This window comes from Theobroma cacao, chromosome 4, assembly GCF_053813885.1.
Source record: "Theobroma cacao isolate CCN51 chromosome 4, ASM5381388v1, whole genome shotgun sequence".
NCBI classification, from domain to species: domain Eukaryota; kingdom Viridiplantae; phylum Streptophyta; class Magnoliopsida; order Malvales; family Malvaceae; genus Theobroma; species Theobroma cacao.
The window spans coordinates 35,068,175-35,091,105 of NC_142642.1; the positions used below are offsets into that span (position 1 = coordinate 35,068,175).

The 22,931-nt window shown below is 35.0% G+C and overlaps 2 protein-coding genes across 5 annotated transcripts; one reads left to right on the forward strand and one right to left on the reverse strand.

Moving 5' to 3' along the window:
• Positions 1-808: 808 nt before the first annotated feature.
• LOC18602676 (reverse transcriptase-like protein) lies at positions 809-6,050 on the reverse strand. 3 transcript variants are annotated; one of them, XM_018119494.2, is made up of 13 exons: positions 5,863-6,047; positions 5,664-5,775; positions 5,519-5,582; positions 4,913-5,014; positions 4,730-4,794; positions 4,508-4,606; positions 4,132-4,211; positions 3,829-4,045; positions 3,306-3,361; positions 2,390-2,518; positions 2,067-2,250; positions 1,054-1,205; positions 809-1,008 (listed from the first exon to the last, which is right to left on the reverse strand). In XM_018119494.2, the coding sequence occupies exons 1-12, from the start codon at positions 5,922-5,924 to the stop codon at positions 1,083-1,085; spliced, it is 1,293 nt and encodes a 430-aa protein (XP_017974983.1). In that variant the 5' UTR covers positions 5,925-6,047; the 3' UTR covers positions 809-1,008; positions 1,054-1,082. The 3 variants fall into 3 exon arrangements, with proteins under 3 accessions (XP_017974983.1, XP_007034267.2, XP_007034271.2); XM_007034205.3 differs by having other exon boundaries at positions 809-988; positions 5,863-6,044; XM_007034209.3 differs by lacking the exons at positions 809-1,008; positions 1,054-1,205 and adding an exon at positions 1,625-1,894 and having other exon boundaries at positions 5,863-6,050.
• Positions 6,051-6,323: 273 nt separating this feature from the next.
• BGAL9 (beta galactosidase 9) lies at positions 6,324-22,797 on the forward strand. 2 transcript variants are annotated; one of them, XM_007034212.3, is made up of 19 exons: positions 6,327-6,626; positions 7,096-7,191; positions 7,305-7,417; positions 7,610-7,676; positions 8,535-8,627; positions 9,466-9,609; positions 9,835-9,923; positions 10,822-10,927; positions 11,153-11,240; positions 11,381-11,502; positions 12,329-12,532; positions 13,353-13,579; positions 14,930-15,045; positions 15,259-15,356; positions 16,491-16,601; positions 18,698-18,808; positions 20,603-20,811; positions 21,011-21,359; positions 22,267-22,797. In XM_007034212.3, exons 1-19 carry the CDS (start codon positions 6,438-6,440, stop codon positions 22,405-22,407), a joined length of 2,673 nt encoding a protein of 890 aa, XP_007034274.2. In that variant the 5' UTR covers positions 6,327-6,437; the 3' UTR covers positions 22,408-22,797. The 2 variants fall into 2 exon arrangements, with proteins under 2 accessions (XP_088661975.1, XP_007034274.2); XM_088805849.1 differs by lacking the exon at positions 22,267-22,797 and having other exon boundaries at positions 6,324-6,626; positions 20,603-20,831; positions 21,011-21,167.
• Positions 22,798-22,931: the final 134 nt, after the last annotated feature.

Here is a 22,931-nt window from a genome sequence, read left to right on the forward strand (position 1 = left end):
TCCATTCAATAGATGGAAAGAAATATACCATGCATTAAATGCACGGGCCGTTGTTGGGTATTAAAAATCTTTTTTTAAAAAAAAAGCAATTTAAGCAAATAATCTTATTAATTATGTCAACTTGACAAGTGAAGAAAGAGGGAAAAAAATTTTAATTTTAGTTTATTTTGACTTTCGTTCGATACTTTCTTACTAATATTTTTTAATACACTTCGATCACCATTTATTAAAAATATGAATAGTGACAACGACAGTAAGAAAGGTCTTGAAAAGTAACGAAAAGGAACCAAACTTACCACCGACGAGCGGACCAAAACCCTCGTACACGTTAAAGGCAAATGCTATTGCCCATGAGCAGACAAAAACCTGGTCCAGAGGTGACCACGTGGAGGGCAGAGAGAGTGAAAGAGAATAGGCGTTGAAGCAAGGAGAGAGAAAGAGAGGGGTGAACAGAGGTCAGTGTTTACCATGTGAAGGGCAAACAGACAGAATGAGAAAAGATGTTGAAGCAAAGAGAGGGGGTGCAAAGAGGCCCGGTGTGTTGCACACGGGTCATACTCTAGTGTGTTAAAAGCAAATGCCAGAGTTAATGCTTTCACAATACTTATGACCCTTAGACAATGTTTTACCTGAACTTTCCACATCGCTGCAATGGAGATCTGATCCTGGAGTGCCAAAACTTATTCTCAGTAATTAATATCTTCAAAGTGAACATAGAAACTTTTCGAATCGAAGTCTGTGATCCGTAACTAACATTCCAAATGTGAACATAAAAACTTTTTCAAGTCCCATTTTTTGCACATCTTACTGTGGAAATCAATTATCATAATCATATTACTAGGCATTCTACATGACTGATTTATGCCATGAAAGTTACACTAGTACAGAAGCTACATAACAGAAACATAACTAACATTTCTCTGCGGATGCTTCCAAGATGTATCTTGTACAAGGGTCCGATCCCGGTAATATCTCTACCCATGGTTTCCTGAGAATTTGGATCGTAGACTTCAGATTTTATTAAGTATATGCAACATTGACATTTACGCTTACCAAGTGATAGACAGGCTGCAACATGGTCACTAATCAGAGGCATCATCAGACTGAAGGTCTAGGCGCATCTGTTCTAAGAGTAGCTTTTCAACAGCATCCACAAAGGCTGACAAATTTTGTCGAATGTGCATATCCAAGGAATTTGCCATTTCCTAATGAATTAATTAAGAGAAAAAAAAAAAGAAACTGGATAAATATGGAAATCATCAAATTCATAAGAGCAAAAACAGAAAGATGAGAGCCGAAAAATCCCTTCTCATCCTGTGACAATTGGAATTTTCACCATTCAAAACAATTTCTTTAGGACTTGAACAAGTTAGAAAGGAAGAACCTACAACCACAAGCCCAACTTATTGACATCCAAGCTGACTAAAACAAATCAAGCATGAGCCTCTGCATAAAAGACCATAGATTAAGTAACTAGTTCAACTTTTACTTTTAATTTCTTCTCTATCATTTTACATAATGGATAGTGGAAAATCTTTGTCAAGGTACCTCTCAAAGCCACAAAATCATCAATGATGGAGAACCAACAATCCTAAGCGTAATCAAAATCCTGAGCTGAACCTCCTTTCTCAAACCAAATAACAACTAGTTTTCTTCCTTTATAGCTTTCAAGGTTGTGTAGTATGAATTTATGAGAAACTACAATGGTCCAATGTTCTATTTTAAGAACATCTAGACATCTACTTTTCTGTTTCCCCACATGAAACTAGGAACAGAGAGATAACTAGCATAACAATAAGAAACAACTCAAGTCAACTACGCCTTAGTCCCAAACAAATTGGAGTTGCTACATGTTTCTGTTTACACCATTCTGTTCAGCTAAGGGCTACACCCTCTGAAAAGGCAAAGAAAACAGAAATTAGTGAAAAATGTATTTAAGTTAAACTCAGGTTTTAACTTAGGGAATGTTTCAAGGAGATAAAAGTTCTAAAGGCACTGTAATGTTCCTGGTGCACTTAAAGGCCAAAAAAAACCTATAATAAGTATAAAATAAAAATGCCACTTACCTCAGCCTTGCAAAGTAAGCTCAATGAAATTCCCCTTGAATGATGATCTGAGCTCTTGATGGATAACAATTTCAACGGAGATTTTGATAGTGGCCAACCTTGAGACAGCTTTATGAATGCATCAATTCCCCCAACCAAGTGAGCTACAATTGTCTCATCTCTCTCTAAGTACTCAAACGAATGTCTGCATCAGGGATTATGCAAGTGTAAACAAGCTTCTAATTTTGCAATTTTCTTTCTTCTTCCCCATTTTGGTGGGTGAATAGAAATTAAAATTTTATATGATAAAGTGCAAAAGTGATCAGCTTCTTTTAACCTCTCACCTTGATTTATTTGTACTCTTCACTATAAATCGTCTCAAAGTACTTAGGATAATCCTGTCCTGTACTTTTCCCACAAACCACTCCAATGAAGACTGTGTCTGCTGCACCATTAAGTTAGAGGATAGCTGCCTGCAACATTTCAGTAGATAATGCCCCCTCAATAAGGTAATTCAAATTATAGACAAACATTTTCAAATAGGACAAAAAGTTGATTCAACAGAACTACATGGTTGGTGGATTAAGGCACAAGAAAAAATGTACCTTTACATAAATGTGTATACAACAATTATTGCAAACAGCTCATCAAAAGTTGGCCAGAACTAGATATTAGCAGCATTACTTTTAGAGCACAAATAACAAGGGTAATTAAAGCTTATGATTAATGGTGACTGCCCCGGAAAATAGGATCTACTATGAAGGGCAAGAAGATGAGTGGTTAAAGGTTGAAATGAGCTAAAAGAAGGTCAAGCAGGTTGCTGTTCCAGGTTAAAAACTCTTCCTGTCAATAAAAACTCTGACTCAAAGTCTGAAAGAAGGATATTGGTTGCTAATAGATAAATTATGTGACGGGACCATAATTTGATAATAACCCTCTAATTGATGGTTGAATAGATGGATATGAGAGGGTTGCAAGGTTGTTTTTAGGGCACATAGCAGTGAAGTTGAGATGCAGGTAACTTTCATTTAGGAAAGTAAAACAGTAAGAATTGAAAGAAGATAAAGAGGAAAGTGGATAGTCCATAAGACGACTTATGCTTTTCTAAGAAATCACACTTAGGGTTTGATCTGTATAAAAACTGACAAATTATATTCCCTTTAACAGCCTTATACCACTACAGATGCACACTTATGCCAAAAAAAAAAAACATATGATAAATTGTGATTCAACCTTAAATTGCAAAACCCAAAAACAAACCTGAAAGACTTTGCATCATCAATGATATCGCCTAAGTAAACATCATTTGGGAACATCTGGACAACATGAACAAGCATTTGAAAACAATTGAAGAAAAAAAATACATATAGAACCAACATGGTTCTTCTTTTGCAAAGTAAGTATTTGTTTTTCAATGCCTGTTTAGCTTGAGCCAAAAAAAAAAAGAATTGACACTGCAATAATGAAAAATCAACAAACTATCACCCATAAAAGAAATACATTATAGTAACTTTTGTGAAAATGTTGATTTTTTTCCCTTTTTCGTAGTTTGATTGCATCAAATGGGAGGAAACTGAATCTTTTTGCATTCTTAAAACCACTTTTTTTTCCTTTTCAGTTGACTTCACATTATTTATTCAGTGAGATTACTTATTTGTCAAGTATGGCCTATGTATCTTTTGAATGTCAAAAGATTAAATTCTTTCTCCATGACAACAGAGATGCAGAAAAGAGCAGACCAATAGGTGATTTCAATTTTTTCACAGTAAACAATTAGCCATACCTCAACATTCTTAATCTCCATGGTTCCATCCACAATCTCTACTAGCAATTCATGATTCATTTCAGATGGCTCAGAAATATCTTCAATTGTTTTTTGGCACAACAGACCCTCTAATTTTGGAATATATGTCTGTAATGACAACCTAATGCAGTTTCCATCAAACCCAATGACTTTCAAACCAGTCAATGCATCTTCAATCTGTTCTAAGGTATCTAATCTGAAAATAAGAACAAAAAGGAACTTAGTGGGAGAAAGTTAAATGATATAGAACACATGTAACTGAAGCAAAAATAATTGAACTACCTTTTGAACATCGAATCAAGATCCTGCAAAGACTTCAAAATTATATTGTTCTTCTCAATCTGACTTTCTAGTTCCATAATCTGAAAGACATATAAAGAAGAATATTTGATGATTAATGAAGTAAAATGTATAGTGCCATTTACTACTCAAAAAATTTTACATAGATTAGCATACAGGCATAATTAATACCCTAATTGAAGATATCAAACATCTAAATCATTATGAAAAGTTGAGAACTTAGGTAGTCATCAAAGATAAGAATTCTTACAAAGATGCTTACAGAGTTAAAAAATCTATTGGTACAAGTATTAAAGTTCAGCCATCAGTTTAAATCCAAAGCAGCATTAAAGAAGTAAGCAAGAAAAAATAAAAGAACCTCAAACTTTTGCTCTTCATTTGAATGCATCAGATTCGATTGATCTTCATCATTCATAGAAGAGTCAAGGCATGGGTCCTCTTCTACTCTCTCCATACCCTACAACATAGAAGAAAATAAAAGGCTAACTGTTAAAATAAGATTTCCAAATTAATATCAAACTGAACACCTTTAAACCCTTCAAGACTGCTTCACATAATGAAACAACATAGGAGAATCAACCTGAGATGCAATAGAATCCAATGCATATTTCAAGCCTTCAAGATTGCCTTCTAGTATATTTGATTCTGTAAAGATACAAAGAAGTCAAAGGGAAATCAGGATGAAACAAAAAAACAGAAAAAGAAATAGAACATGCATGAATAGTTGCATGAGAAAATCAAACCTATGTCAATGCAGCCTCACCTTCAATATGGTTTCTTGAAAGATCCTCAATTTCGTTAGAAATCTTGGCACTTTCAGCCTCCACTTGATTGAGCTCCTCTTTCAAATGTGCTAGGTATTCATCTGCATGAATAAAAAAGCACCAATCTAGAATCACTACAACAACTTCTTATAATTCTTATCTTTCCCTATGATGTTGCTTTCCACGTCAATTTTTCATTTCAATTTTCAAAATGCACCATTTCATTAATAACACATTAAACATGCTATCAGATAATGCATCATAAACTTAAAACCAGTGCCAAATCATCCCAATTCTGTTCCGTAGCTGAAACCTCATTATTATCTAAAGACCTTTTTAAATTGCATACAAATCCAGATTTTTGGTAACAAAAAAAAAATTCCAACTTTGTTACTAAAACTTAGCAACCGTAACACCGATACAAACACTGAAGCAAGCCAAACACATAGTTAATACAATAACCTCTTAAACCCAGAATTCAATTACCAAAAAAAAAAAACTGACGAAATATACTAACACAAGGGTTGGGTATTTTCTTTATGTTCAATTGTACATGTATATATGCAATTTATTTAACAAAATTAACCAAAAAAAAGTAAACATACCCAAATCTTCAATGCCTAAAAAACCCACATCAGAATACTCTTCAATAATTTGCTTCACTTTGCTCTGCATAATCCCACTCTTAAATTATACCAAAAAAAAAAACCCAAAATTGTAACAGAATATGTAAAAGAAATGGAAAATCACCTCAAAATGAAGACTGCAATCTTTGAGCAACTTCTCGGAGTCCAAAGAGAGCGCTTCACCCTCATCCTTATTTTTATCAATACGATGAATCTCTGAAAGCTCATTTATTCGGCTAAAAAGAAAAAAGAGATTAGAAAACAATTCCAAAATGAAAATTATTCATACCAATTTACTTCACAGTACGAAAATAGAAAGACACCTGCGAATAGAGTGAAGATCGAGGGCTTCTGATGATGAAGAGATCTCCATTGGCTCTGCCATTTTCTTTTTAAATTTTCTTCACGGAAATGTTTTTCTTTTTGGTGTAATCTAATCTCCCGCCTGTTTGAGGTTTACTGGCAGCAGTTGAAGTTGTAAACATTCAAAAGGGAAAGTGAGGATATTTATTTGTTCGGGCCGGAAATGGTGGCATTGGGCCCACTTTGAAATAACAGGTAGGCCTTGCTTGCACGTGGACACTCGACATTGCAAAATCGTTACCAGGAAAAATAAAAAGTTCAAATTTTTTAAATCCCTTTTATTTTTTCTTTTCAAAGTTTTGATTTTTTTATTCTTACTTTCATGGGCTTATCCGGTTTACAGACGATGGGAAAGTCGAACCGGTATAGGTAACTGTCCTAATCCGGAAAAAATTAAAATACAATTTATCGGAAGTTTCCAAGCTGGTGGCACCTTCGTCGACACTCCACTCTCTCTCTCTCTCTCTCTCTTTTTCTCTCTGCGTTTTTATCAATCATCTAATTCACTCTCTTTCTCTCTCAGTAAAGAGTGAGGATGATGGTTTCGGAAAAGAGAGCTTTCGTTCAGCTCCTTTCCTTGTATCTCTTCATCCAATTCTCAGTCACCGCTGCTAAGTTTTTCGAACCATTCAACGTGACTTACGACCACAGAGCTCTGATCATCGATGGCAAACGCCGCATGCTCATCTCAGCTGGAATTCACTACCCTCGTGCCACTCCTCAGGTACCCTTTTCTCCCCTTTAATGATCTTCAACTCTTAAAACGATGGTTTTTCTTTCAAGTTTTTGACTCTATTAATGTGTTCCCAACTTGGGATATTAAAAAAAAAACTGAAATAGAAAGGGAAAATGATCGAGTGCCATGATATATTCCAAACATGAGACTATTTAGTTGGAAGTTCAAGTTGCAACTATTTTTTGAACTAGAGGTTTGAATACTTAGGTTTAAAAAGCTTAGTTTTTGGACAAGCTCAAGCCTCTTAGGCATGCTAAGTTTTCATCTTGGAATTCTTTCCTCAAGAAGTAAGAAACTCTACGTTTTTTTTAATAGATTTCTGGTGCTATTTGTATACAGTAAAGGCAAATTAACCCGTAAGTGAACGTTTTACTGTTTTATGATTATTTAATTTTCCATCATTATCATTTATTGTTGTTAGATTGCCTTCCTTACACCGGTAGCATAATATTATCAGATGTGGCCTGACCTGATTGCAAAAAGCAAAGAAGGTGGAGCTGACGTGATTGAAAGTTATACATTTTGGAATGGGCATGAACCCGTTAGAGGACAGGTTTGTGTAAACTCTTTTGCAGCTACTCCATGGTAGTAACTCAGACAATTAACATTAATAGGCTTATTTGTTTTCGCTAAAATATTAATATTTCCTGTGAGCTGCTTGTTCAGTATACTTTTGAAGGAAGGTTTGATCTTGTCAAGTTTGTGAAGCTAGTGGGAGACAGTGGACTTTATTTCCTTCTTCGCATAGGTCCTTATGTTTGTGCTGAGTGGAATTTCGGGTCAGACTTTTCTTTCCTATTTTAATTACTCAAATTATTCTCTATTTTTTGCAACTATGCATTCATTATCATGCTGCTGGATTGAAAAACTTTTTAACACCTCAATTTTAGTTCTGAATGAAGCCAATCGTATTACTTACAAAAATTTGTTTTCCTTTTATTTCCTGCTTATTGTGGCTAATGATCTTACAGGGGATTTCCTGTCTGGCTGCGTGATGTCCCTGGCATAGAATTTCGAACAGACAATGAACCTTTTAAGGTATGGGGTTCCTATGAGTACAAGCATATAGAAAATTGTTTGTTGCTTTTGCTGATGATTGTAAAATACAAAACTTTTCTATATGTTATAATTCTAAAATAGAATATTTTAGGTTACTTTTAGCATGCAAAACCTAAAAGGTATAGAAATTTCTTATCAACTTAGAATCTTTCCCATGGAATTTAGGTGTTTTCTAATGCTAGTTCTTATATAAATAGGATTAATGAGAGACATGCTAAAAATACATATTCAAACATTGTTTGTCACAAATAATTGATCAATGTCAGCAGCGGTTTTGCGTAATGCACTGTTAGCTTGTGGTGGACTCTGCCTTAAACTGAAGACACTTTGATTGTTTTTCCGGATTTCTTCACTTTGAAAAGTCCTTTAAGTTTAACGTGCACACATGTATTCTATAAAAACTAGTTTTGACGACATTTGATCTACAACTCAATTTTCATGTTGGGTCACTTTCTCAACACTTGTGTTAGCAGATTAATAGTCAGCAAATTGCTTGGTCTCTCATACTCTCTTCTTTTATTTATTTATTTTATTTATCTTCATGTGTTTGAGTGGTGGCATGTTTGTAACCTTTGACTGCTATTAATACCAATTTATCCTTTCTAAGTTTCCTTTTAAGTTTGACTTAGTATATATACTTTAGTAAGTTCTTGTTTTTATCTTGGTCAAATTTTGCTAGAATTCATGTTTTAGAATAATTTCTGGAGGTTAACAAGTAAACTTCTCAAAATTTGGTCATCTATTTGTTGCTGATCGTTGAGATTTAAATTTGTATCACTGGCCATAACAGCTTAATTTCTTCTCTATCTTTATCTTTTCTGGTTTTTGTTTCTCCAGAGGGAGATGCAGCGCTTTGTAACAAAAATTGTGGATTTGCTGCGGGAGGAAAAGCTCTTTTCCTGGCAGGGTGGTCCTATAATTCTGTTGCAGGTTGTAATACAATTGAGAACTTCGTTTTATACATTATATAAATTAGTTGTTTAGAGGTCAAATAAGGCCCTCAACTATGACTGATTTTCAAAAAATCCCTTTAATGCTAAGGCTAGTGTTATTCTTGTTCTCAAGACGATTTTGCTCTTAGTAGAACTTATTATGTCATGTGAAGGTCTTAAAGTTATTTATCAGTAAACAAAAATTACCCAAGGCCTTACAAATCTGACTATCAGCTATCAGGACAATTTTGTCTTAGTAGAATTTATTAAATTATTTAAAGACTTTAAAGTTATTTATCAGAAAACAAAAAAAATTCAAATTATAATTGGTATTAATCTCATTTCTTCTGGTTGATTTGGTATCAGAGCCAGAGATATATGTATTTGTATATGTTAATAAATCTTATACAATTTTTTGGTGTTAACATGTGGTTAATTTTTATGCAGTATAGAAAGCTTAAACTTTACTTTGAGGGACTAAAATAGATTAAAACTAAATGTTACGGAGCAGAATAAATTTTGTGAACAGAAATGACAGTAATTCCATTTTTAAGGGACTAAATAATTCCAAACTATGGGTGTCTTAGCTCTTTCAGTGGGAATTTTACCCCTTGACAATCATGAAATTAAGTAGAGACTCTATGGTATGAAATCTATCATTTACAGACCTTGCATCCACTGATTTTGACCCTAAGTTATATTCTGAAGAACATCATCCAATCTAATGAACTAATGCTGATTCCAATTCTCTCTCAAATCCATGTGCATCCAAAGATTGGAACAGGAAAATGCTCTCTTTCGCAAAGATTTCTATAACTTAGATAAAAAATTTTCAGATTGAGAATGAATATGGAAATATGGAGAGGTCATATGGCCAGAAGGGGAAAGATTATGTCAAGTGGGCTGCTAACATGGCTCTGGGTCTTCGTGCTGGCGTTCCATGGGTGATGTGCAAGCAAACTGATGCTCCAGGTGATATAGTAAGGTCCTTACCTTTTATTCTGTGGTTGAGACATTGAGTTTCTTTGAAATACTTCTGCATATTTAATCATGGTGAAATCTATGAACAAACAACAAGTAGCTATTATTTTTGTTTTTCATGCCTTGCTTTGTTAAAATTTCTAATATGTTTACAATGCTAAGATTTGAATCATTAAGTTGTGTTTGTTCTTTCTTTATCTTTTTTTGTTTGTTTCCTGTTGCAGATAGATACCTGCAACGATTACTACTGTGATGGTTATAAACCAAATTCCCCTAACAAACCAACGATTTGGACAGAAAATTGGGATGGATGGTATGATCATGCCTAATGATTTTAGTTGTTTCATTTTAGTACTCACTGTAGTTCCTTTCTTCTTTTGTTGTGCTCTTTTTTCTTTTTCTTTTCTCTGTTTTTCTTTTTTTTTTTTTTCTTGGAAGGGGGGAGGGTTGTGGAGGAGGCACAGAAAATTTTATGCAGCACCTATAAAGGACATAATTTTGACTTCTCAGAACTAGAGGGGGTGGTGAATGCCACATCCTTGTGGCTAAGGGAGCTATCATTTATTTGCTCTATATTGGAGGTGTTTGAATTAGTGATAATTGCTACAATTACTCTGGCATTAAGTATTTTAAAATCCAAATTGGCTGATATTTTGATAGCATTTGTAATAAGTGGTGTCATCACATTAGTTAAGTTTAGGGCTTCTTGTGATCTTTTTGACAGGTAAGCTTCTCCACCCTTTGCCAATCAGTTTTAGGTTTGATGCTTTAATGTCTGGGTTATTGTTGCTTCATTTGTTCTTTGTGTATTTTGCATGTTTCTGTATTCTGCATGATATATCCCTATGATTCAGTTGCTTTATGCAGCATAAACGTGAGGAAGAGTTTTAAGTTGTTTATTTCTTGCATTGGTTAGATATGGGGTTTGTTGTGGACTTCTATTTATGTTGGGCCTCTCTACCTATTGCAAGTGGTTTTAGGTTTGATGCTTTGACAAGTAGAATAGAATAACCATGCTTTTCAAGCTACTTTTTCCTAATACCTAATAAGTTGTATACATTTCAATTGGATATGCCATTAGGTTACTGTAACATAATCAAAATTTTTTTCTTCTGCCTTATTTGTGAAGCTTTCTCTATTGTTAGCTATCAGATTTTGCACTGTCATAAGTTATGAGCAATCGTTTCTTATTTTTACATTCATCTTTGAAGGTACACATCATGGGGTGGAAGATTGCCTCACAGACCTGTTGAAGATCTTGCATTTGCAATCGCACGTTTTTTTCAGCGTGGAGGGAGCTTAATGAACTATTATATGGTACAATAGTTAACAACTGAATATTGATTTAGATTGCTCCATATATGTAATAAATTATATATTTTTGCTAAAATGATGTAGGAAAAATCTTAGCATTTGTAAGGCTGAGTAGGAGCTAGGGTTAGGTTTTACCTGAAGCAGCAATATTTTATGGTAAAGTGCGTATAACATTATTAGGTTATCTGGTCCAATGCTACATTTTGACAAGCCTGGTGATGGTTGCAGTATTTTGGTGGGACAAACTTTGGTCGTACTTCTGGAGGGCCCTTCTATATAACTAGTTATGATTATGATGCTCCAATTGATGAATATGGTAGGTGAAACAGGAAAAACACAGAAATCATTAATTGGTAACTCTTGGTGATTGAAGCTTAAGTACTTGCTCATAAATCTAAGATCGAATATAACTGGAACATTATTGTCCAAAACTGAAGATGCCTTTTTGTCATTTAGGTTTGCTGAGTGAGCCGAAATGGGGACACTTGAAAGATCTTCATGCTGCCATTAGGCTCTGTGAACCTGCTCTAGTTGCTGCTGATTTACCTCGGTATATGAAATTGGGACCAAAGCAGGAGGTTTGTGCTAAGAGGGGTTTTTTTTTTTTTTCCTATTTAACTTCTTGCTGCACTGTCCTGTGTCAATTAAATATTTGATTAAATAGTTCATTCTAGGTTGATGTGTCCATTTGGACTTTATATACTAAGAGAAATATATCTTGTTCTTGTGTGCAAGTTACTTCAGCTTGCAACTAGTAGCATTATCACTGTATTAAGGTTGCATTGTTAGAGGTTGCAATAAGGTATGTCAGTTTGATTGGGGTCATTTTAGGTTCAAGGCAGATCTGGTTTGCGTTGTTCCTTTTTGAGTAATCTTTTTTTTTTCTTTCCCTTCCCTTTGCTAGAGATGGCAATCAGTTGTTGGTTGTTATTGGTTGGGTGTTGACTTTTGAAGTCAATCCAGGTTAGATCAAGTTGGATGGCTTGTTTGGCTGGGGTCAGCTTTTGCCACATTTATCCTTTTCGAACATGATCTGGTTAAGAAAGTTCAAGAAAGAAAACGTTTACAGTTTAATCAAGACTTACAACATGCTAGCTAAACGTTCAACTTAAATCCTATACAAAAATGCCATTCATCAGTAAGTCATCAGATATCTGAGACAATGTTGTGTGACAAAGTTGCACTTAGGTGATTCTTGAAATGTTACAGAACACTAGTACTGCAGCATAGACAGGACAAAACACCAAAAAGGAAAAATAAGGGCATTGAGGAAACTTCTTTTTTCTGCAAACAGTTTTTATCATAAATAATACTGCTCAACTGCAACTGTTTCCTCTATTCTGGAATTTTTTTTCTTGTTTCTAGTTTTACATCTGATTTAACCTTAGTCATAACCACATCCAGGCACATTTATACTGGGCAAATATCCAGACTAATGGTCTGAACAATACTCTTTCTGAAAGCCAAAGCGTGTGCTCCGCATTTCTTGCAAATATTGATGAGCATAAAGCAGCAACTGTAACATTCCGTGGTAAATCATACACCTTGCCACCGTGGTCAGTGAGCATTTTACCTGACTGCAGGAACACAGCATTCAACACCGCCAAGGTTTGCTTTTCAACTTTAGAAATTTGAGTTATCAATGAATGGTGAATTGGTGATATGTCTGTGCAACAAACACGTGCTTGTTTATCTATCTGCCTTAATTGCTAGATATGAGTGCAAGACCCAATTAATACAGTCCTCTATGAATCATCTCCCGTGTAGGAGGACTCAAAATTCTCCCACTTACATCTACACATAAAAAATGTACATCCATTTTACATTATGATGCTTTCTCTGTTAAAAGATTCTGGCCATTGTTGCTGTATCAAATTCCAGGAAGATGCCATTGCCACTCTCTTTTCTGTCTCAAATCATGACATTCATGCATTACACAGCTTCCACTAAAATAGTCTGCTTTAACAACAAACTGAGAATTCTGCTCAAGTTTGCTAGCTTCTTCCCTCATTTGTCAAGAAAAACTTACTCCTTTTTATTTTACAAACTAGTCTTTAAATTGGTATTGCAGTTGCAGTTGAGATAAATGAGATGAATTAATTGAAAACAAATGTAATTCTTGTTAATAAAATTGCAGGGAAACCCAAGGGATACACTAAATAACTTTTTCTTCTTAGATGAAAGTACTAAAGTGTGATTGACAGTCATCCGACCTGACTTTGTTTATGTGGAAAGCAAGTTTCATTTAGAAATGAAAAGTTTTCCTTCTTGTAGATGGAAATGAAAATGACGATATAAGCCAGCTGAAAGTGCTGAATTTTCGGCCTATGACTTGATTTAAGTTTTTTTGCCCCTACTTGGATAAAAACGAAATTTTAGTTTCCTTCATATGTATAAGTCCTCTTTCTTCTTTTATATGTCTGAACAGGTTGGAGCACAGACCTCCGTGAAACTGGTAGAGTATGCCTTGTCTCCAAAAATATCTGTACCAGAATTAGTGATGACCAAAAATGAAGTTTCCAGTATCCCAGAGTCATGGATGTCTGTAAATGAGCCAATTGGTATATGGAGTGTGAACAACTTTACATTTCAAGGCATGTTGGAGCATTTGAATGTGACAAAGGATGAATCTGACTATCTGTGGCATATGACCAGGTTAATTATCGTCTACTCTTGGATTTTTCTGCAATAGTATCTGATTTCTGGAAGAAAAAGAAAATATAGGATTTATCAGGAAAAGAATTTTCTCTGGTGCAACCATGTTTCATTTTTGGTGAAATTTTCATCAAAGAGGATTTATTTGTGGTTTATTTTTGTGCATGGCTCTTATGTATTCATTTACTAGGACCATTTTGACTCCAATCACCATGACTCCATTCTAATTCATCTTTCATTTTTCTGTTTGGTTATTGTTTTTATTAAATTCCCCTCCTTTCAGAAGAAATTGCTTAAGGACAATGACATTTGAGAATCCCTTTCGCATGTTGTCTCATTAGTCTATTGGCCAAAAATGTGTGTTAAAATTTTTTTTGTTTAGTTTACCCTGGATCCACTACATTTGAGAAGTTAGAAGATTGCTTCCTTTCCCATTTTCCTTTTCTTTGACAGCTAATAAATTTGGGAGATGGAGGGTTATATGACTATTTTTGTCATCATTATTCTGCTTAATAACAAAAATTGCATATATTATAAGCTTTGTCTTTGTACCATCTCTCTCTTGAACATTTATTAAGTAAACTGATTTTCAACATTACACTTGACATTAGATTTCACTAGTTCTCTGTTACGGTCCCTTGAAACGGATCGAGTTATGGGTCAGTCTGTGGAAGGGTTGGGTTTAGTTTGAGGTAAGCTGGGTATTTGGGTGGAAAGTTTCTTTTTTCAACCTATGTTTGTAATGGTGGCTTGTTAGAGAGAACCTGCAGATCTCTTGAGTTTTAACTACTCAAAACTTGAATAGATTCTGAGCAACCTTTTTTATTAACTTCACTGTCCTTTAAATACAGCTTGGTGGATTAACCTTCCTTAAAGGAAGGAAATAAAGTGGAAAGGTGTAGACACAACCTCCAACAACTTGAAATGGAAACTACCACTGACAATAAAATAGGAACAACAATGAAACTGTTAACAATAAACTGCCAGCAGTCAATATGTTGACTTAGTCTATACTTCCCATGTGTGAATAGCTTGTAAACTAAGGAATTATCTGATGTGCTAAAATTCTCTTTAGTCAGTATGTTAATAAAGAAAAAGTATTTTTATGAATAAATCTCATTTGGGACTTCCAGATGAGCAGAAAGCATGAGTAACATAGTATCATTTCTTTTCGGGTAGGGACAGGGAAGGGCCTGGAATTTATTTGACTATTATTGGCTCCATTATTTATATTGCAAAAAAAGTGGTCGATTTTTAGTTTTGCTGATGGTAATCACTTGACTAAACATTCTAGTTTCGTTTATATTCAATTCATCATTGATGCCTCTTTACTCTATATCTGGAATGTAGAATATATGTTTCTGATGAAGACATCACATTTTGGGAGGAAAATCAAGTTAGCCCTACACTTGTTATTGATAGCATGCGTGATGTATTGCGGGTATTTATTAACGGACAGCTTACAGGTAAAATTCTCATATCGTTATTATATTCTAGTGCTTGCATGTCCATGCACGTGCATGTATCTTCTCCCTGCCCTTCACTCTTTAATCTAAATATAGACTGTATTTCCTTTTAAAAACATGTGTTTATTGAAATTCTTGTCTTTATAAGTTTTAATACATCTCAGAACTGAAGTTTTCACTAATATGTATGATTCTATGCTTCTGGAACTGAAGGCAGTGTAAGTGGTCACTGGGTCAAGGTGGTCCAGCCTGTTCAATTTCAGCAAGGTTACAGTGATTTGATTTTGTTATCTCAGACAGTTGGTTTGCAGGTAAAACCTGGTTATTTTCTTCCCAGTATCTGAATATCATCTTTTAAAATTCTTGTAATGGTTTAGCGGAATAATTGTCTCCAAGGTGCTGCCTAGCATAATGGTAAAACCTTTCTAGGATCTTGAAGCTAAGGATTATGGTACATGATAGCTACCTTTGTTTTTTAGATGTCATGCCAATCATATGAGATTGGTATTTAAAGGAGACTGATTAAAGAGAAATATGCCTGATTAGAAGATTATTGCTAGAGCTCAAGAGGAAGAGAACTGTCTCACTGCCTGATTCAAGAATCAACACCCTGAGAACTCTTACAATTGGGTGTTTGGTACTTGAAATACAGAACAGAACAAATTCCAATGTTCCATTTCTTGTCATCCCACTCATCCCCTCCCTGCACCCAAAACAAAAGGGGGGAAAAATAAGCCTACCCTGGGCCTCATTTTCTAGAAAAGGACTAACTGTTGTTAGGTGTGCCTTTAAGGATTTACACTTCTTTGCATATTTTTTTGCTGTGAAGGATTGGAAAGAAGTAAAAATCTTCCTCCTGGCCTCATGATTGTCATCTATTGGTATTCAAATTTTCAGTTGCCAATTCATAAATCATAAATTAGCTTTGAAGGACTGTTATTAAGCTTGTCTCTAATCCTTCATCCACATTTTTTTGTTCATTGGCTGCAATGAAAGAAATGGTTTAAACTGCTAAATCACTGGAATGTTCGGGAATTGTATTTGTAGTGTTGTGGATGTTTGATTAGTGCCTGAAACTGTCCATATATAAGTTATTTACGAAGTTTCTCATGCTCACTAATGTTTCTCAAGTTGGGGTAGAGCAAACTATGAGATCAGCAAAGAAGTAAAAATTTGATATTCTCAACAAATCTGTCTTCTTCCAATTTAAACATGCAAACCATATTCTGTTGGACTGAAGCAGGTTCTTGCTCTTGGTTCTTTCTGAAATGTGCAACATATCTTGGTTCTTATTGATTTTAGTGATTTCTTGGCATTTTATTTGCAGAGTGTTGTTAGTCTCAGCAGTTTCTCGATTTTAGATTTTCATTAATGACTTGTCTCAAATGGAATGGTGATTATATATCTATAACGTCGTAGCACTAAATTTTGCAATGATGATACAGAACTACGGTGCCTTTCTAGAGAAAGATGGTGCTGGGTTTAGAGGCCAAATTAAGCTTACTGGATTTAAAAATGGGGATATAGACCTTTCCAAGCTTTCATGGACTTACCAGGTTTGTATTTATAATTTTAGCCTACTCTTGTCTTTTCTTTGGGTTATGTTTTAAAACTGTAGTCAGGTAGCCATTTTTATACGCATACACATACAAACAATTTGTTGCTTCATTCATTTCATGATTATTCAGTAAATACTAATAGCTTTTTTGTTTGTTTTTGAACTATAGGACTTCTTTATGATGCTGTTTATGTTTTTGAATATTTTATGGTAAACACAAATGATAAGCAACAAAAGAGGGAGGGTAGAACAGGTTGACACTTAAAATAAATTCTTCACCATCCACCTGTGCTTTGAAAATCTGTTCTGGTGCACAAAAGAAGGGGAATAAATGTTCAACACTGATATAGAGAGCAGGGACAGACAGGGGAATGAGAATATATAGAGGTTTGGTCTAGCCACTTGGTTCCAATGCCTCTCCTCAAGATTTTACCCTCTTGGGAATTGTACCCACTACCTTTTTGAAGCTTAATGATTCTAGTTTTCAGGTGTTAGCTACATTGACCAGTGTTTTAACAATATACCATGGCTCAATGTAATTCCTAAAACCTAACAATATCTCACAAGAGATCAATTCCCCTTCTCACAAAGGATTAGAAGAAAAATACAGAGTAACCCCAAAGAGACAAACATCACAAGGTGGGGCTTCTACGATATGGCTCTCAACTTGAAATAGCTTTCCAAATGTGAGCTCTTTTGATGAGTTTCATGATGATTTGAAAGTGTAGCCTTCTTGGAAAAAAAAAATCAAGCCTCCTTTTATAGTAGATAAGAGAGTATAATTGTTGCAAGAATATAGGAGCATGTTGGGTGCATTTTTTGGCTTTCTGAGTTTTGATGGTTCAGGCTTGAACAGCCACCATGCTTTTCCAGAATAAAACAGGCATAATTTTGATGTCCAATCAGGGGATCAACAGGCATCTTTTTTTTTAATAAGGTTTACAGCTGTCTTGATTGCTCTGATTCTGGTTTCAGTTTCTGGCAAAAAAAGGTTGTTTGGGCTGTCCATAGATGCCAAATCTTATGTTCCAAGAGGTGATATGCCAGGCTTCTGTTATTCAGATCATATGGTCTTGCCTCTGTCTTCTGTTATGATTAACATTGGTTTGTTTCAACAATACAGTCATATCTTGTTGTCCTGTTCTCAACAAAATCAAACGAGCTTTTCTGCTTGCTTATATTTTGAATTTTTTTTACTATCAATCAAAATAATGATGGCTGATCCTTACATAAAATAGAATCTTATTAGACTATGGATTTTCAAAAGCCGATATATTTATTCTAAATACAATCTCATGAGACCATCACATTCACAAATGCGGGTGCATTAGCAATTCTTTTGAGCACCTCTGTCCCAACACTACTTAAAGCCAAGTAAAATATCTCTAGGTTAAATCAAATCTTCTCTTTTTCTTGATGGATTCAACTGATATAGAACTGAGGTCTTTTAGAATTTGGAGCTCACTCAGTGTGGAAACAGAAGTTTTCAAGTTTTGCAGAGTGAGGAAATATCACATTCTGTTACTGCTATGTGTCTCAAAATATAAAAAAGAATGACCAGGGGTATTTCTTATTTCAAGAGAACTTTGCCTCTGCTTAAACAGATCTTGATGGAAGGGGACAATTTTGCTTCAATCATTCCTATGCTAGGACGGTCTGTGTCATGAAAAAAAAAATCTTACTAGCCTTGTATTCTTTGCCATTTGACATCATTAATCATGTATTCTCCCCAAAATCAGGAAATGTATGGTCTTGACTCTTGACCTACTTGATTTTTCCTTGTGCTAATACATTAATTCTATTTGATATGACATGAGGCAATGCATATAAGATTGCATATAAACTCAAAAGTCTGAAGGCTTGTCTTGGATGTGAACTTCTTAAATTTCAAATGATTGAAACTAAGCTGACCATGTTTGGTCATTAAACTCAACTTTGTTTTGTAGATCCGTCACCATTTTGTCGCATAACATCGTTCTGATTAGTCTGTGCCCTGGAATTCTTGAAGTGGATAGTTTCTTTTACCTTGTCATTGTTTCTCCTTAAGTAGAAAAATAATAAGGAAAGCACTCAGTTTCTATATTTTGATTCTAGGTTGGTCTGAAGGGTGAGTTCCAGAAAATATTCACCATAGAAGAAAATGAGAAGGCAGGATGGACAAAGTTGAAGCGTGATGCTACTCCCTCCACATTTACTTGGTACAAGGTAATCTATTCCTTGAACAGTTGTAATTATAATAACACTTACCAGGATGGGATTCTCTTGCATGTTAATCCAATTTATTGGAGATTTAAATCTCATTGAAGCAATAAAGTTTCAAAATATGGTTTTCCTTATTCAGAGGCACTTATAAGGCTCTGTCAAAAGCAGTAGTGTGGATTTGCATGAAATTCGCCTTAAAATACCCCACCTGTTCTCTGATGGAATGGGCTAAGAGTTAAAGTATGTAACTGCTACTGCATAGAATAGAAAGGTAGTCTGGTTGTCTTTCAATTTTAATGGCATATTGAGTCCTGATGAAACATTCTGAACCAGCTCCTCGAACACAACCAGCCCTAATAGAAACCTTTTTTTCCCATTTCCCCCTCCCTTGGTTCCTGCAATATAATTATCCTATTTTACTTTCTTTTTCTCCCTAAATTGATTAACTTTTAGGCTTTAGCTTTTTCAGAGGGATAGAAAGCTGTGAAGATCAAAATTTAGCAATGAAATAAAAGAAGGAAAATAATTCTTTGAGTTCTCTCCTAATCTTTTCAATGGGGAAAAAATCGGGGGCAATTTGTTTTCCAGCATAAGGTATTTTAAGTTGAGTATCTCAAATCTCTTGTCCCTGCTTTTGGGAAAAGTAGAAAAAAGGTTTTCACAACTTAACAATTTGTAATCTATTTATTTCATTGAACTCATTAAGTAGAAATGTAAAATTGAAATGATACTTAAGTACTAAAGAGCCCCTTGTTCTTTTTTGTTCATAAAAATAAGATGGCTCGAAATATCTTTCATCTGATTTTTCTCTTTTACCTAAAACAACAATAAACTAAACCTTTGCCACCAAATAGGCTTGGCTATATGGATGATTCTGCTTCAGGGTGCCCTATTTAAAATTATATCTTCAGAAGCATTATAAAACTTAGGCCTTTTTTGTAGGTTCTATCCATGTTCTCTTTGGTGTTCGTCTCCTCCTCTTGACATTGGTATTATTTAATAAATCACATCTTGTCAGGATGGCATTTGTAGCTCTTCATTAACATGCCCAAACCATGTTTCCTGTGTTTCCTCATTTTCTTCTCAATAAATGCAAACCCCACCTTCTCCCTTATGCATTTATTATAAATTTTATCTTTCCTTGAATGACCACAGATCAAGTGTTGCATTCTCATCTTAGACACGCTTTTTTCTTGCATGTGTTGATGCTTAATTTTTCTAACATTCATTCTCTAGTAACATTGTTAGTGCTATTGCTATCATGTAAAAATTTTCATCAACTTTTGGTGGGATTTTGTGATCATAAAAGACTCCTGCTGACTTTTTTCTCTTAACAAGTAAGAGTGAGAACTATTCTCTTCCTTTTTATGACCTCTTTCCATCTTCTCTCTTTTCTCTCCTCCAACGCACTCATAATTTCATGGTAATTTCTCAATGGCTTTGCTTTTTTGCATCTTTGCTTCTATTTGCACTCTTGATTAATGTTTCTACAGCAATCATGATAACCCAATAATCTGATACTTGAAAAAGAAATAATGGGTACCACCCTTTCTGCTTGTCTCTTATGTACAAATTCTTCACTATTAGGATATAATTTGGGGCATCTTACTTTTTCTATTTCATTCCTGGTGATGTGATCACTTGTGCTCCTGTTGCACATATCTGAATGTATACCATTTTTTTTTCTTCCCTTTTTCTTCTCTTTTTTTTTTTTTTTTGGAGAAAGGACATTGATCATCTCAGTTTTATTCCTTTGAAGAAAAGTCTACTTACACATTCTATCCCCAATGCAAGCAGGCATACTTTGATGCGCCTGATGGAAAAGAGCCAGTTGCTTTTGATTTAGGAAGCATGGGAAAGGGCCAAGCATGGGTCAACGGCCACCATATTGGAAGATACTGGAATCTAGTTGCCCCAAAAGATGGATGTTCAAAAAGCTGTGATTATCGTGGAGCATATAATCCAAATAAGTGCATGACAAATTGTGGGAAGCCTACTCAATCCTGGTATTATCTCCACTGGAAGCGTATGTAAATCAATGGAAAGTTATCTAACATTGTTGTTTATCACACTATTGTTGGCTTACTATTTGCATGCCATGCTTGTATATGTGATCATTCATTTGCATTCAAAGTTGGACAATTGCAGTGAAAAATGGCATTTAAATTCCACTTCATGATATATTTGCTATTGGTCAATCATCAGGTACCACATACCGCGGTCATGGTTACAGGCAACAAACAATTTACTTGTGATATTTGAGGAAAATGGTGGGAACCCGTTTGAGATTTCAGTCAAATTACGTGTGCCCCGAATTCTCTGTGCTCAAGTCTCTGAGTCCCACTATCCGCGTCTGCAAAAATGGTTCCATCCAGATGTTATTCATGGAAAAGTGTCCATAAGTGATATGAAACCAGAAATTCACTTGCAGTGTGAAGAGGGGCATATAATCTCCTCCATAGAATTTGCTAGCTATGGAACTCCTCATGGCAGCTGCCAGAATTTTTCTGAAGGCAATTGCCACTCGCAAAATTCATTGTCCATGGTATCCAAGGTATATATGTTTATTTATTGAAAAGAAGGTATATATGTTTAAAAAGTTCTGATAGTTGATAAATAATTCCTTGAAATATAATTATAATGAGAAAGAGAGTTGAGTATATAAAAACATGGCAGCTGTTTTGTTAGAAAGACATCGGGTGGGTCTATGCTGAGCTTGAATTGGATGCCTCTGTCTTCTACTAATGTGTTCATTGTGGTTGAAGTGATTTAAGATATATCAAGATTCGTAGAGCTACACATACGTTCCTCCTCAAAGCTAGTAAAGGATGGCATATCAAGACATGCAAATCGCTGAAAAATGGCTAGGAGTATTACTGAGCTTTATTAAGTTCATCAATTAGACAATTTCATGCATTATCTACCTTGAGAACATTTTTCTTGGGTTCCTGAGTGGGCCCTGCCTCTTCCAGAACTACCACAATTGCTAGTTCAAATGACAGCCTGGAAAATCACAGCATTAAGCTACTATCAGTTCATCGGATATAGTTTTAAAAACTATTATACCAATTACCTTTCATATGATCCTCTCATCATTGGAACCTTTTCTCTACTGTATATTGTTAAGTAATCTAGAGCAGTCTGAGGCCCAAAAGGTTCTGTTGTGGAGGAAAACACTCTTTAGCCATAGTACTGTATATTTTTTTTTTTTTAATTGAGAAAAAGGGGATTCGAACCCTGCTCTTAAGGCAGGAGGATTATGCATCAACCAATGAGCTAAATGCTCAGGTGTATAGTACTGTATATTTATGTGAGAAATTTTTACAAAGTGTTAAGTTGTATGATTGTTGCATGCTGCTGAAATATCTACAGTTTGAGGTTTTACCTTTTTTTTTCATTGAATACAATCTTTTCGTTCTTGTCTTTAAGACTTTCGTCTTTTTCTCACCCAACTTTTGCAGGCTTGCAAGGGAAGAAACAGTTGTGTTATTGAAGTTTCAAACTCTGGGTTTGGAGGTGACCCATGTAGAGGTATTGTCAAGACATTGGCAATTGAGGCGAGATGTGTCTCATCATCAACTATTGGAGTCTCCCAGTTCTAAAATCACAAGCAGCTGGTGCAATGAAGATAGTTGTTGACCGGAAACAACCTCTATTTGTAGCCAACCAGTTGTGATGGGCATTTCCGTTACATAATGTGCACAAAATTGCATGCTCAAACCTCTGCTGTTGGGTTCTCCACCCTATTTGTGCATGCAGGTTTTCTGATTAATGTATTTATAAATAAATCGTGTATTATATGTAATAATGTGGCGAACCTCATCTCTCAACTTGGAAAATTGAAGGGGAGAAATAGGGTCAGGTTCTTCAACGATTACTTTAAACCTGGATTCTGGATTGTAATGGCGAAGCCATGTTATTTGATGTTGTGAATCACATGTATATACATGATACTACTTTGACAATCGAATCACGGTAGAATTCTGGCTGCTTCCATCCCTAGCAATACTTCCGTTACATAAACTGGATGTGGAATTGAAACGATGAGCATGCAGTTAACACAAATATTTGTTTCAAATGGTTTCTATGAGAAGTGCTTTGTTGCACGTAATATTGGGTACAGAAT